General features: G+C 33.3%; 1 protein-coding gene across 2 annotated transcripts in view; it reads left to right on the top strand.

Annotated features, from left to right (window-relative positions):
• The window catches only part of LOC139503173 (uncharacterized), a 57,016-nt gene extending 41,878 nt beyond the window's left edge, over positions 1–15,138 (top strand). For both annotated transcript variants that reach the window (XM_071292907.1, XM_071292906.1), the window contains exons 2-5: positions 7,666–8,021; positions 9,187–9,413; positions 9,819–10,026; positions 10,415–15,138. In XM_071292907.1, coding sequence (XP_071149008.1) covers positions 7,754–8,021; positions 9,187–9,413; positions 9,819–10,026; positions 10,415–13,944 — 4,233 coding nt within the window. In that variant the 5' untranslated portion in view covers positions 7,666–7,753 and the 3' untranslated portion in view covers positions 13,945–15,138. The remainder of the gene's footprint in view (positions 1–7,665; positions 8,022–9,186; positions 9,414–9,818; positions 10,027–10,414) is intronic.

Below are 15,138 nucleotides of genomic sequence, written 5' to 3'. Positions count from 1 at the left end.
GTGGATTTCCCTAACTTCAGCGACCCGTCAGCCACAAATTAAGGAAAACTTTATACACCATTTGAAAGCTTATTAAAAGAGGAACAAAATGATATAAATAGTATGTGCCGCAATGACAGTTAGAGAGGTTACTGAGGACCTAAATGCCAAAATACACGTGAATATTAAGAAATGGCCAATTTTGAATAATGGAATGGATGTTTGGAATATTGGAATAGACTGTCGCGACCCTTCAACCCTAATTCCAAATATACAGTATACATAATTCGAAAGCTTATTAATATACCATTGTATCCCTCTTTCTATAAGCTTTCAAATAGTGTATAAAGGGGTCGAAGGGTCTGTGTTACTCTTCTAATAAGCGTTGCGGAACATATTGACTATATGTCATTTTTTTTTCTATAAATAAGCTATATAAGGTTTAAGGTATGTATGTAGTTAGGGGCTGAAGGATTGCAGCAGTCCATTCCATTTTTCAAAATATCGATTCCATTATTCAAAATAAGCTATTTCTTAATGTTCACGCGTATTTCTACATGTAGGTTCTATGTCAATCCTCTAATATGCGTTGCGGAACAGATTGACTATATGTCTTTTGTTCTCTATAAATAAGATTTTGAATGAGGTATAAGGTTTTCAAAATATCCCTTCCATTATTCAAAATTGGCTACATATTTCTTAACGTTCACGCGTATTTAGGCATTTAGGTCCTCCGTAACCCACTCTAATGGTCATTGCGGCACATATTATTTATAACCATTTTGTTTCTCTATTAATAAGCTTTCAAATGGTCTATAAATTTTCCCTTAATTATGGGCTGACGGGTCGCAGAAGTTCACTCCATTATTCAAAATAAGCTATTTTATGATGTTCACCCGTATTTCTATTTTTAGGTCCTTGGTTACTCCTCTAATATGCGTTGCAGGACATATTGACTATATTCCTTTTGTTTCTCTATTAATAAGCTTTCGAATAAGGTCTAATGTATATCTGTATAGGGTCTGAAGGGTCGCAACAGTCCATTCCATTATGCAAAATATCCCATTCATTATTCAAAATTGACTATTTTCATAATTTTCACGCTTATTTTGGCATGTAGGTCTTCTGTAACCCCTCTAATGGTCATTGCGGCAAAATGGACATGTTATATCTATAAATATTGCATGAAGAACATCAAAGGTACTTTGAAAATAAAAAATGGTAACGTTGAGTATTTTAATATATTTATATGTTTTGGTAGTCAGGTTTTCCATACATTGAACCAAGGAATTTCGGTTAATAATAGCTAGGGAAATCCACTAGTTTATTCTCCGAAACTAAATAAATGAATGAATTAAGTTAAAAATTTTAAAGAGTGCTTTGAATTTTTGTTTCTGATATTAATTTGAATATTTGTAAGATAACATCAGAATGACGAATTCAGAAATACAGTTTCGTTTTCTCGAGATAACGATATATTTTATATCGAGATCTCGATATATTAAACCGAGATAACGATTTAATAATAGATCTTGATATAACAGTTTCGTTTTCTCGAGATAACGAGATATTTTTTATCGAGATCTCGGTAAAACGGTAATGTTTTATCGTGATCTCGAATAAAAAAAAAAATTCTTATGTTTTGTGTTTCCCCTTACGGCTTCCGTAATACATATTTGTTATCTGAAATAATGAATAACTATTATTATGGTTGTAAAAGTAATTGCATACCCGCCCATGATAGAAAAAAAGTGCGGCATTATGTTTTCTATTTTGTGCGTCTGTCCGTAAGTCCTGTCAGTATCAGGTTACGTTTTTGTTTAAGTTATATTATTATGCAAATAAATTATATTATTTATGACAACTTGAACTGTTTATATTATATCTTGATTACACGGTTAACTAAACATACAAATAGGATAAATACATTCTAATAATTCGGGACCTTCCAATGATTACTATGCGGAATGAATTTTGCTCATTGTTGAAGGCCGTATGGTGACTTATAGTTTACAACTACTATTCCATTTGGTCCCTGGTCACGGGTATCATTCGGTTTAACGAGAGAAATGGTCGTGAAAGAATATCTAACGGCGGTCAAGTATTGAGAGACGATCTTAAAAGCTCTGGAAAGGATCGCGAAAGACATTTAATGAAAATTCAAGGTCAGAATCTTTGAAAAAATCGCTTTATTTTCAAAACGCGGAACAAATCCGAACAAAAAAATATGTCTGTCAAAATGGTTTATTTTCCTCAACATAACTGTGAAATAAGATAGAGAAAATATGCAGTACTTTATGAAAAAACACAAAAGGCGCAATGCATGTCTATGAAATTAATTACAAATAACACGCTTTTTGTACCTATGGTCATATTTAAGTTCATCGTGATATATTTGAAATTTAATCTTTGGTGTATCTGATAGTACAGTAAAATCAAGGTATGTTCATCTCTTAAAAACATTAATTTGTATATGAAAACCTTGAATTTGTTGAATATCCATCAAACTTGATCGTGAAAGATCAGGCAACGCATTATTTTGATCGTGAAAGATAATGCGTGACCAGACTTAATACTTTTATAGCTGACAATGCGGTATGGACTTTGCTCATTGTTGAAGGCCGTACGGTGACCTATAGTTGTTAATGTCTGTGTCATTTTGGTCTCTTGTGGATAGTTGTCTCTTTGACAATCATACCACATTTTTTGTCAATGGTTCATAAAAAGAGTGCAAGGTCAGATGAACCATGACATACAGATCTCTACAAATGTCTTGTAAACCAAATAAATGTGTTCCGATCCTTACAATGCCTTAGAAACTGACAAAATTTAAAAGTTATGCTTGGCCAATTAATTCGAAACATAAGGTCAAAAGTATATGAACCCTGACCGACAGCCAGACATAGACATCTTACTCTCATTCAATATATCAAATACAATTGACGTCATCATGGTCATATATGAAACATGCATACAGACATGTACACCATACACGAAATACCATGGCGCTATAGCATACAGGTATATATCCAAAAGGCTAGACAACATAAAACGAGCATTGCCGAATGATGCATGATAATGAGTTCGATGTTATTTGAAACCTTGCAGAAGTCGAAAATATACACCTCACAATCATAACAACAGACAGTTATCCTAAAGCTTAACGAATCCGCGATACGGACTTGACCACAAAAATGAATCTTCATCCATGAAATAAGGCAAATTCGGGGTCAGGTGAATCCTGTCTGACGGACATGTAGTTTTTAGGATCCAATATACAAAATGTGGGTATCCTATAACTCGTGATAAGTGTGTACTTCACATGACAATGAAAAGCTTCATCCTACAATCATCAAACTATTTTACATTTCATTTTCTGAAAGCATTAATACTTTGAAAAGCTTAAACCTATTGAGGATGTTGACCTATATAGCTTTTCTCAATACGAATAACAAATATTAGTTATGATATAATTGAAGAATAATTTGAACGTCTTCGTAGCATCAGATCTTTCACGATCCTTTTCACGATCTTCAAAAATGCGGTACGTGATCTTTCACGATCCGAAAAATAAATTTTTGTGTTAATAGTTCTTTATTTACCAAGTTTCAGATTATGTTTATACAAAAAAACTATGAGAACCATTTGATTAATTCAAATAGAATGCCCTTATTCGTATCAAAGTAGTTTTTCTAGTCGAATTTGTGAAAAAATCATGTTTGTTTACATTTTTTATGTCATTAAAATGTCGAGAAGCAATCTGCCTTTTGTTGTTTTGTAATAACTATGTACTTTTAAAACTGGATATTCTCACATACTGATCATAATGTTGAACCATTTTGACAGACAGTTTTATTTTGTCGTAAATTTGTCTGTGTAAAGCTAGGTTCACACTGCCGATCAGATCAATTTGATGAACCCGATTGTCCAAATTTCCACGACCAAGCTCAACAAAATTCTTGATCGGGCCTGTTTACGACTTCTACCCGACCACCATCCGCCTGTACACGACCTTAACTCGACAATTCACGACCTCGTCAGGACTCCATCCCGACAACAAAATGAATACTTATTCGATAATTCCGATCAATTCACGATCTTTACACGATCTTTACTCGACTAGCTAGACCAAATCAATTTTTTCACGATCTCAGTCTGGTCTCGACCAGACCAGATCGACCTGATCGTATATGGGTCGTAGGGATAATCGGGAATTGGCCGAGTATGCACAATTTTAGTATAAAAACGTCTGAAACTTTTATTCCCCGCCGCTTCGGAGTGGGCATTACGTGTTACCCTTGTCCGTCCGTACGTATGTGCGTACGTCCCAACAATATTAGTTTCCGTTCTCTAATTTTATTTTGCCTCAACCAAATTTTATGAAACGCCGTATACACAATGCTTATTTCCATAAAACACAGTTTAAATGCAAATTTGGGTGGCCGTTCTTGAGTAATGACCCTTTATAATGTTATATATGCTAGCTGGGGTATTATCAGTGTCCCATGGACACATTTTCCGTATATTTGGTTATATTCAGTAGAAGGTCCGAATAAAATCATACATTTAAAATATCTATATAGAAGTAAAGCAATTGGATTTGTGGGCAAGGTGGTAAGAGCTCAGAGAGACAGGTATATAGCTGTAACGGAGCTTGGAGAGGGAAAAAGAAGACGAACAAGCAGGTGTAGACAGCAACGGGCGCCGAGAAATCTAAGTGAGGCAGTGGCTGACACGCCGACCACATGTGGGCAGTATGAGAGACTTGCACTAACTTAACAAAGAGGAACCCAATGCTTACAAAAACTTCATCATAGTGGACACTGATATGTAATGGTAGTTGTATTGGTCTTCTTTTTTTTTGAGTAGTTTTATAGACAATACTTTGAGTTATGACAAGCAAGAACACGTTTAGATAATTGATTTAATGTTAAAGTTAGAAAGAAATGCATCGTTTGAACTAACAAAACGACAAACAGAAGACGCATTAGCAGCGAGTGTATAGTTTGTCAAAGTTTATGCAAACTTTGCTAAAGTGTGTTAGAAACAAATGATCAAAACGTGTGCACGCTGAACTGTTTGTATCGTTAGTGTAAGAACGAAATTCGCTCCAAATAATACATGTTTGTCTCCTTTTTGTGTGAAATAATGTAAAAAGGTTCAAATGAAAAAAAAAATGACAGTAATTTGACCTTTAGTTGTTATTAATCATTTATATGTCATTTGGTGTTCTGTGAAGAGCTGTCTCGTTGGGAATTGTACTTCATCTTCCTTGTTTAAACTAGTACAAACATTTCTGGACAAACGAAAAATACGGACAGACAAAACAGAAAATAGCCCATAAAACAGGTAAATATATTCTTGATCGATGTTCTTATAAACCAACTTGGTCAGCAGTCTAATAATGAATATTATTGCTCAATTACTTTCATATTTGAAAAATCAGCTGGTGCTAACATTGCAGGATATTCTTCCCTTCCGGAACACCTGAGTTCATCCCAGGTTTTTTTTGGATTATGTGTTGCTAAGTTTTTAGTTTTCTATGTTATGTGGACTGCTGTTTGTCTTCTCGTCGGTTTTCTTTTTTTGCTATGGCTGTGTCACTTTGTTTTCGACCTCTGAGTTTGATTGTTCCTTTTGTGTCTTTTGCCTCTCTTTTAAAAATATTACCTCTCCTTGCAAAAGTAAAGACACGTACTGTACATAGACAAATTTTTGTGCAGTTAAATATGATGTTGCCAATATATTTTTGCGGAGACAGAGTTATGAGAGTTAATCAGATCTGTACAAACGTTTAGAGAATCGTGTAGCAGTCATGTGTTCTCGTGTATGGGCGAGAAGCGATCGAAGAGTGGTCGAATGTTGTCGCGAAGGGATGGGGTATTGGTCAAGTTGGTCTGGGGTAAAATAAATATAGAAGTCGCAGTAATCTGGAAGCGATCGGACATTGGTCGAGTTAATCTGGAAATGATCGGACATTAGTCAAACTCGATCTCTACACGATCCTTTCCCGATCAATTCGACCGCTACTCGACGAATTCTCGATCTCTTCTCGAGTGATTGGTTCTCGGTCCTTACTCGATTGTTTTTGACATGTCAAAAACTCTCGGGTAGATAGTCAGATCGATGACGAGTAGGGTAGACTATCCCGAACATCCTTGTCGATTGAGTCAGACCAGTCTCCCGATCACGTAATTTGTCTTGATCGGGCTTGATCGAGTTGATCTGATCGGCAGTGTGAACCTAGCTTTAATAATCAAATTAGATTATGTGTTGACCTTTCATATGTCTTCTCGATTAAATGTCTTTCATTCTTTCACGATCATTTCTCTCGTTAAACCGAATGACACCCGTGCTGGTGTGAAATGAAGTAATTATTTATATAGGCGACAATTGAGCCTTTTTTGGTTCTACGTTTCCACTATAAAGCATGATAAAAACAAAAAACGTTTAAAAACTGCCATATTCTGAATTTTCAACACCTTTAGGTGTAAATAAAACTGTGAAAGAAAAGGGCATTTTGTAAGGGTACGCTATGTAATAGTAAAAATGTAGAACACCCCTGGTTTAATTTTGCACAGAAAATATAGCTTATCAAAGAGAATTTCCTCAATATTTCTAGCAAATTCTACACCAATAGCCAACACTCGTTTCCCACTGTTTGCACGAATTTGGTTTTCTAATTAGCACGGCAGCAGAACATATATTTACTTGTAGTTTTTGGATGTCTAGCTACTAGGTGGCGCCAATCATCCTTTATTACTTTCTGTTAACCTTAAAATGTTTACAGTGTGCTTTTAAAAAAGAACCCATAAAAAGATATATTTTGAATCCGACTAAACCCCTTGCTTATAGTACCGTACAAAAATGTTTTTACAAAAGGATCTAACTGTGTCTAAGATTGAATTTTTGAATAGACAATCAATGAAAACTGAGAAATTTGTATATGTTCATGCATGTTCCAAATAAAGCAACATCTTTAATAATGGTGCACTATATTTAGAACATAACAAACAAGACTATATAAGGAAATTAACAAGTTTCATGATCAGAAAAAGAGGCAAACATTGAGCTATTTTTTGTTATAGCTGTAGACATGTTGTCATGAAGAATAAGACATGATTCTATCATCAAAGGTTTTAAAATAAATCTTGATACTAAAACTCATAGTTAAAAGATCTAACAGTTTCCCGAAGACACTACGCTTTTTCTAAAATCGCACAAAGGAAATACGTGACACTCTTGATATCCTTGGAATCTTTGGAACACTATCAGATTTAAAACTAAACAGATCAAAAACAAAGAGCATTTGGTTAGGAAAAATAAAACATCGTAAAAATCAATTCGAAAATGATGTATGGAATAATAGATAAACTAAACATCTAGGAAGTTAATTTGGAAACTAAACACATTGGCGAATGCAGGACTTTAAAAAGAGACCTCACTGACTCCCATAGGAGGGGGCAACTACAGTCATGCTTCAGTGAATCACTATATAATCAACAACAAAAAAATCCCACTATAGTGGTGGCACGGGTTCCCACCCCCTGGATCCGTTTATGAATCAAGCTGAATACTGAAAATGTAATACAAATTGTGAAAAAAATAATAAAATGTTTTGCCTTGGCTTTCATTAATACTGAAAAAATGTTTTACAAATAAACAATGTGTTTATACTTCAAACAGGTTGTTTATGATGGCATATATTACAAACAGAGTTCCTGACTAAATACTGTGGATCCTAATTGTTCAACAGAGTCTCCAAAGTGTAATCATGGCTTCGATTTCACAACTTACAGAAGAAGAGGGAAATATCACTCGATTTTTTTTGCTCAACTTTAAAGTATCACCTGAGATTGCAAGGCGATTCTTTGACGGAGTATTTCCACCAACACACTTAGCTCAAATCATCAACAATAGTATGAGTGCCATCATGAAGTTGAACAAATCAAAAAGAATAAATGCAGCCCAATTAGAAATACTAAGGTGTGTCCCTGGAACGGTATGGCCTTCAAATCTCCCTCCGATGGCCGGAACAACACGTAAATATTTATAATTGAGTTTATAGTTTTCTAACGCATCTAACATACAATTAAGGATGTTTGCTGCTCAGTTTCAAAATAAATAACTTTCCATAAAACTAGAATATATTGATAGGGGTTTAGTTGAGGAATCAAAAAAGCAAAAAAAAATATGGGGTCAATGAGCTTGTTTTTGAGATATTAGTCATTGGAATTTTGGCGGGAAAATGTTCTCTCTTGATTTTTTATAGCTTTATCATTGACCAGTTAAAGTTCTCAAAAACTATTAAAAATTAATAAGATTTTATAAGACTTTTACAAATGGCTTATAATTATACATGTAAAAGATTTATAAAAAGAACAATGGGGGTTCATGGGCAATTTTTTTTAAGGCATTCAAATGGATAAAACCAGAGGATTTCGAGAATCTGACAAAAATTCCAAAACATGACAAGCAAACATCCTTAACGTTACAAATAAAGGTGTCTCTCCAGTGATGTTTTGATAATCCAACGCTTAATTAAAATCAAAACTTCTAAATCAAAAACGTTTAAGAAATCCATAGCCAACGTAAAGCAAGAAATCAGAGCTTTTCATGCGAGATATATGTTCATTGATTTAAAGTTATTTAAAAAATTTTGCAAATTTAAATAACACAAATATCGAAGTACTGGCTACCGTCGTGACAAACAGCCTACGTGATATGAAAAATTAATCAGCCAAAGATCAAATGAAAATGATATAAACACTAATAGGTCATCTTATAGCCTAAGCATAGCCATAAAGTTCAGAACGCTAAAATTAATTATCAAAGGTACCAGGATTATAACTAAATACGCCAGACGACCCCAGAATTCTAGATTTTAATTGCAGGATAAAGACAATAATTGTTTAGTGTCTATAAATATCAGCTGTATAAGTACAAGGCTCGGAAACAAGGTGTATGCGAGCTTTTATCGAGCTATTACACCTGTTTCGAGCCGAGTACAAATACAGCTGATATTTAAAGACACTAAACAGTTATTGTCTTTATCCTGCAATTAATTCTGTATATTATTTGTGTTTTGAAAGACACAAAAACACATGTTTTGCATTTATTTTCGATTTGAAATCCCTTGAGGCCCATGTAGTAATACGAATATTGAAATACTTCAGCAGATATTGACACTTTTGGTTTTTTTTCTAGCGACCTGTTCCAAGGACTTTGATCTGACAATGATGATATGTTTGTTACGTAATATCGGAGGTTTATCAAACCCCTCCAATGGATGGGATCAACTTCCGCATCCGAATGATACGTTGCCGGGAGCGCATTTTGCAACGCTGAAGTGGTACAGAAATCAGTTGGCCCATACAACAGTTTCCTCTATGGATAACAATGCATTCGCACTCAAATGGACTCAGGTTGATCATGTATGTTGTAACAAGTAAAGCACATTTCTTTGGGTTTTTTTTTTACATATGCATACTTGTAATTGACATATCATTGATTAAAAGAAGTGTTTGAATACATGGGTGGTATATATATAAAATAAGATATAAGAAAAATGCTATTCCTTAGAAAAAATTAAATCCCTTCAGTTAGGATTGTGCTGAACGAGTATGTTAACATGTCAAATTATATATATGTCTATATAGATTTTGCTTCCTTTTCATTTCCAAGTGGTTCAGAATTAAGTATGGTAGTCAAAATACAATTCCTCTCATAGCTAAGGTTCTTGAAACACTGTATGTTGTACCTAAAGAGGGACATATTCCGTTATGTCCTATTCAAAGATAAGATTATTATCAATTACTTGTATACATTTCTGATTTTAGGCACTGACATCTTTAAATAATGGTCATAGACCACATCAGGTCATTGAAATCTTGAGTTACGATCTTGATGGAGAACAAGCAAAACTATTAGCGAAAGAAGAACTGAAGCAACTGAGAAAAGATTATCTGGATTGTGAAAAGGAAAAAGAACAGATAGAATCTGAATACACGTACTACAGGGAGAGAAATCTTCCTAAAAACATTGAAGGTTTGTATTAATAATAAAAAAAAAAACACCAGTTTGAAGTTGAAGTGACTAAACACAGATTGAGTTACAGTCAGTTTGATACAGTTTATTTTTTGTTTTCATGTAGCAGTATTTTCTCATAGAAAAACAGAAATTAATAATATGCTGATTCATATCAGTTGTACATTTAATAACTGAAGTAGGCGTTGACATATTAGTTTCAACGTTTAATTGGTATATCTCCCCCTTCTGTAACAACAGACGAGTTTGAATTATTCAGATTTATCATCCCCAGGTTTACCTTTTACGAATTCTGGAGAGAAAAAAAAACATTAATAATTTCTGCATGCTGATCAATTTGTCAACGACAATTCTACTGAACATACATATGTATATCTAATCTTTACAGAAGCAAATGCAGCTTTCGTTGAAACATGGATAAAAGATGATGAAAATTTTTGTGAGACAATGGGATCAGAACTTGTTTATGATAAAGTTCAAGATTGTAACTGTATTGTGGTAACATCAAATTTAGGATTAGGAAAGACGGCCACCATCCGACATATTGCATTGAAATTTAAACTGGAAGGATTTGAAATTGTTCCCGTAGAATCCCCGATTGATATAATCAAATATAAAACAAATAAAAAACAAATATTTCTTATTGATGATGTCCTTGGAAAATACAGTTTAAGTCCGACCCGCTTAGGTGAATGGGAAAGATTCAACGATAAGCTAATGAGTTGTTTAAACACAGAAAATGGTTCGAAAAAAATATTGTGTACACTGAGATTACAAATAGCCCTCCAAAAAAGGTTTAAAACTGCATTGACAATTTTAAACAAAGAAGTCATAAATTTAGAGCACGAATCTAATGCTCTTACGAAAGAGGAAAAAAAGATAATATTATTGAAACATCTACGGAGTAGTACTATAGAAAAAGAAATCGAAACAGAGGAGCTAGAGTCAATGTGTGAAACGAATTATGCATTTCCTCTTCTTTGCAAATTAATTTCAACTAATGAGGAAAGATACAGAAAAAGAATGACATTTTTTAAGCAACCACTATCGCTTCTAAAACAAGAACTAGATAAAATTAGGAATGACGATAAAACGTTATATTGTACTTTGGTAATATGTATGTTGTTTGATGGTTCATTGAGTAGAAGTATGATTGATATTGACTCGAATGAATATGATGAGAAAATATACAAAATAATGCAAACTTGTGGACTTCAAAACATGTCTAAGAAGGCACTTGGGGAAAGCGCATTTTCTGCTTTAGGATCTTATCTAACAAAGGACAGTTACAGTTTCAGTTTTATTCACGATGCTCTTGAAGAGACTGTGGGTTGTCATTTTTGCACTTTTAATCCCAAAGAAATGTTTGAAGACTGCAATATCTTGTTTATTCGAGATAGAGTCAGAGTTAGTTCCAATGTAAACACAGATGACAATTTTGAACAAAATATTGTGATTCTTCGGGAAGATGATTTGAATGAGGATCATGTTAAACCTTTATATACTAGATTGCGGACTGAATTAGAACGGGGAAGATTTTCGAATTTGTTGATGAGTGGCCTTTGTAAAAATAGAAACTTTGTAGAAATATTTGGAACCCATATTAAAACAAATCAGAGGAAATTAGAATTGACTGGACCCTTTGTGATGGATAGGTCTGAGCGGAATCTAAGCAACGATCAATCTTTTTTAAAAAGATTTTTCGATATTTCATCAAACAATGAATTCCAAGATAACAAAGATGCAATAAGTCGAGTAATAGAGGCTTCAACTAAAAGAAGTAGACTGATGAACTGGATTGTCGCCTTTGGTTGTTATGAATTCTTTATATTTGTCTGGAGCGCGATGACACGTTTAGATCGTAAAGGAATTCTAGGTTTCGATGATGCATACAACACCGATTGGTCGCCAGCCGTCAAACAATCTCCCAAACCTTTTTCAAAGTCATTCTTTCCTTTAGCTGTTCTGGGTGGTAGTTTAGATATTGTGAAAACATTAATTTCTGATGCCGCAGATGTTAACTGTTTTTCAGAATTTTTCGAAACACCTTTATACATAGCAGTTAAATCAGGACGCTATGATATGGTACGCCTACTTTTGAACAACGGAGCACAGCTAAACCGACGACTATGGTTTGACATGAAGATTCTAGCTTTAGTTACTGCAAACAATAACCAATTAACCAGTTTGATTCTAAAATATGATTTAAACCAGACCAAACTTCATAAAGCAGTCCGACATAACGACCTACATATTTTGAGATCAAATATTTCATCCGATATTATTGATCATAAAACGAAGAGCGGGTGGACTGTCCTACATTACGCTGTATTATTAAATAATTTAGAAGCTTTGAGGGTTTTATTCGATGACGGATTGTCACAAAGTGATGATTCTTTTCTTAGCAGAAAACCGACACCTCAAGTAAACACAGTTGACAATAACGGACATACTGCTCTCTATCTAGCAGTTATAAACAACAATATCGAGATATTATCTCTTTTGCTTTGTAATAAAGCTGACGTCAATGTTCGTGATGATTTCAATGGACTCCCTTTACATTACACAACTAGTAAAAGTGTGACACAGTTATTGCTAACTCGTAGTTCTCAAAACAAGTGTTTGCCGACTATTGAAAACGCAATATCAGTTTTCAAGACCGCATGTTTAAATATTACTCTACAAACTGCTTTTCGAAATGTTTGTCGCGATTATGTAAACATGCCAGACAATGAGGGAAATACACCCTTACACTCCGTGTTACACAGGTGCCTTATAAAAAAGGAAGAAAACATTGATTGTATAGAAACATTGTTAGAGAATGGGGCCAATCCTTGTTTATTCAATAACATGGGCATTTCAGCATTAGAGTTAAGTAACTGTTCTGATACAGAAGAAAGATACATAAACAATATTGCAAATTATAAACAATCACTTTATAAGACTCATATTGTTTTTGCTCTTGCTACGCTCTTCTTTATTGCATTCGCTGTTGGCCTGCTAATGAGTTTTCCATACCCTTATATAATTAATAAGGAACACCACAATACATGTTATTGTAATGGACAAGTCACAGAATCAGATAATATTATATTGGTACAGGTGACGAGAAGCATATACGGAATTTTATTAATTTTGTTGCCTTTTTTGTTATTTTCGTTGATAATGTACGATCATAGGTTTTTAGGTCACCTGCGATGGTTTTTACTTTTGTTAATAATAGAATGTGGTTCTTTCGTATCGATTGGTGTATTTGTTTACGTTCACTTCATATACAATTTTATGTTTACCTTGACTGTAATTATCATTTGTTATATGTTATCTATAAAGATAATGGAATCGTCAACATATGGGATATTTAAGATATTCAAAGATAGGAAAATACTGAATATGGACTGCTCAGATTTGTACGAATTTTGTGTCGTCTATGTATTTCTTTTTATTGTTGTTGTAGGTTTACTGTCGATAGTTTTTTATGTTAATATCATAAAGTATAATCTATATGCAATGCCCAATATAAATACGCTGAAACTCACAGCTTTAAATTGTACAGAATTCAGTATTATGAATATATCATGTACCAGTTCTGCTCATAATATTACTTACAAAAAAGTTGTCGATTTTTCTGTACAGTGTCGTTATGATCCTAATATTACAAGTTATAATGGTACATTTATAGTAGAATCAGAAGCTATAGACTGGTCAGTAATGGTTCGCATCAATTTATTTTGGCTACATGTTATATGTATGTACTATTTTTTATACTGTATATCAGTAGTTGGTAAGAAGGTAGTCATGTTAACATATAATAATTTCGTACATAAACCGAAAATACAGATGATTAATTATTCGGTAATATTTTTGTATTTGTATTTTATCATGCTCTCTGCAATTTATGTTGACAAAGAAAATAAGTAATGTGCAATTTATTCCGACAACAATCTGTTGATTTAACTGCTTTGAAATGAAAATCAAAGTTGCATATAACTTTTTATACTCGATAGATTCAGTGTATATAAAGTGCGAATACACTGAGATTGGTATACTTACACCGATTGAATATAAATGGTCAAGTCACAAATCAATATATAAGTCAGAAATAGACGAAAATAGCATAGATTCGCTAAAAATGTCAACGGGAAGAGTAGTCTCAATGTGACGATTCGTTACAACACCAACATAAAAAATCATTAATGCAATCCATGTACGTTTAACATTTTGTGTGCTAAACGACGGTGAAAAAGATTAGTTGTAAAAAAATCAAAAATTAGCTAACACATCTTCGCCACTTTTTTCGTAAGATTATACCACTTACAGTTTGTTGTCTCACCAAAAGTGAACGTAACAAAACGCGAGACAAAGGGATATTCCGCACTTTGTATAACGATTCGTTATCTTACGTCAATCATATGTCCATTGTCTAAAATCACTTTTCATGGTTCCTAAATTACTTAAACGAAAAAATAACGTTTTATCATATGCCTTTCTCATTCAAGGAACCATTCAATGATATCAGAGGGACGGGTCAGTTCATTCTTAATTCTATATCTTTAATAAATGCCCATCCTTTTGTATCGGTCAAAATTATTTTCACCATCTATAAATATAATCAAATCCAGTACTGTTAGCTTCTCTTTCTTTGTGAACATTTCAGTATGAGATATCGTTATTCGAATTTTATGCACCATTTAGAAATGTGTCTTCAATGTACTATTCTTACTGCAGAACTTTCATTTCATAAACATTCATCTTAGAATGGACTTGAAACTAGTAAGTACTGTCAAAATAGTAAATAACTTATCTTTACACACAAATAATTACAAGAACAGTTATTCTACATGATTATTATAACCAATATATCTCTTACCTCCCTATTCAATACCAACTATGTTATACATGTTTCTGCATCTCATAAAGCAAATGAATAGTTTATCACAAAAAAATCCTTATTTTTTTTCTGTTTGGTTTATTTGATTCCCTAGCTTTTTTAAATACCTTTAATTTTTTTTTTTTTTTTTTAATTATTAAAAGAAAAAAACCTGCTACTTAAATAAATCTTGATAATTTAAGATATCATTCAAAGAGATATTCATTTTTAGAGAATATTAACAA

The sequence above is a fragment of the Mytilus edulis genome, chromosome 14 (genome assembly GCF_963676685.1).
Source record: "Mytilus edulis chromosome 14, xbMytEdul2.2, whole genome shotgun sequence".
Taxonomy (NCBI): Eukaryota; Metazoa; Mollusca; class Bivalvia; order Mytilida; family Mytilidae; genus Mytilus; species Mytilus edulis.
This window is presented reverse-complemented; position numbering and strand designations above follow the sequence as displayed.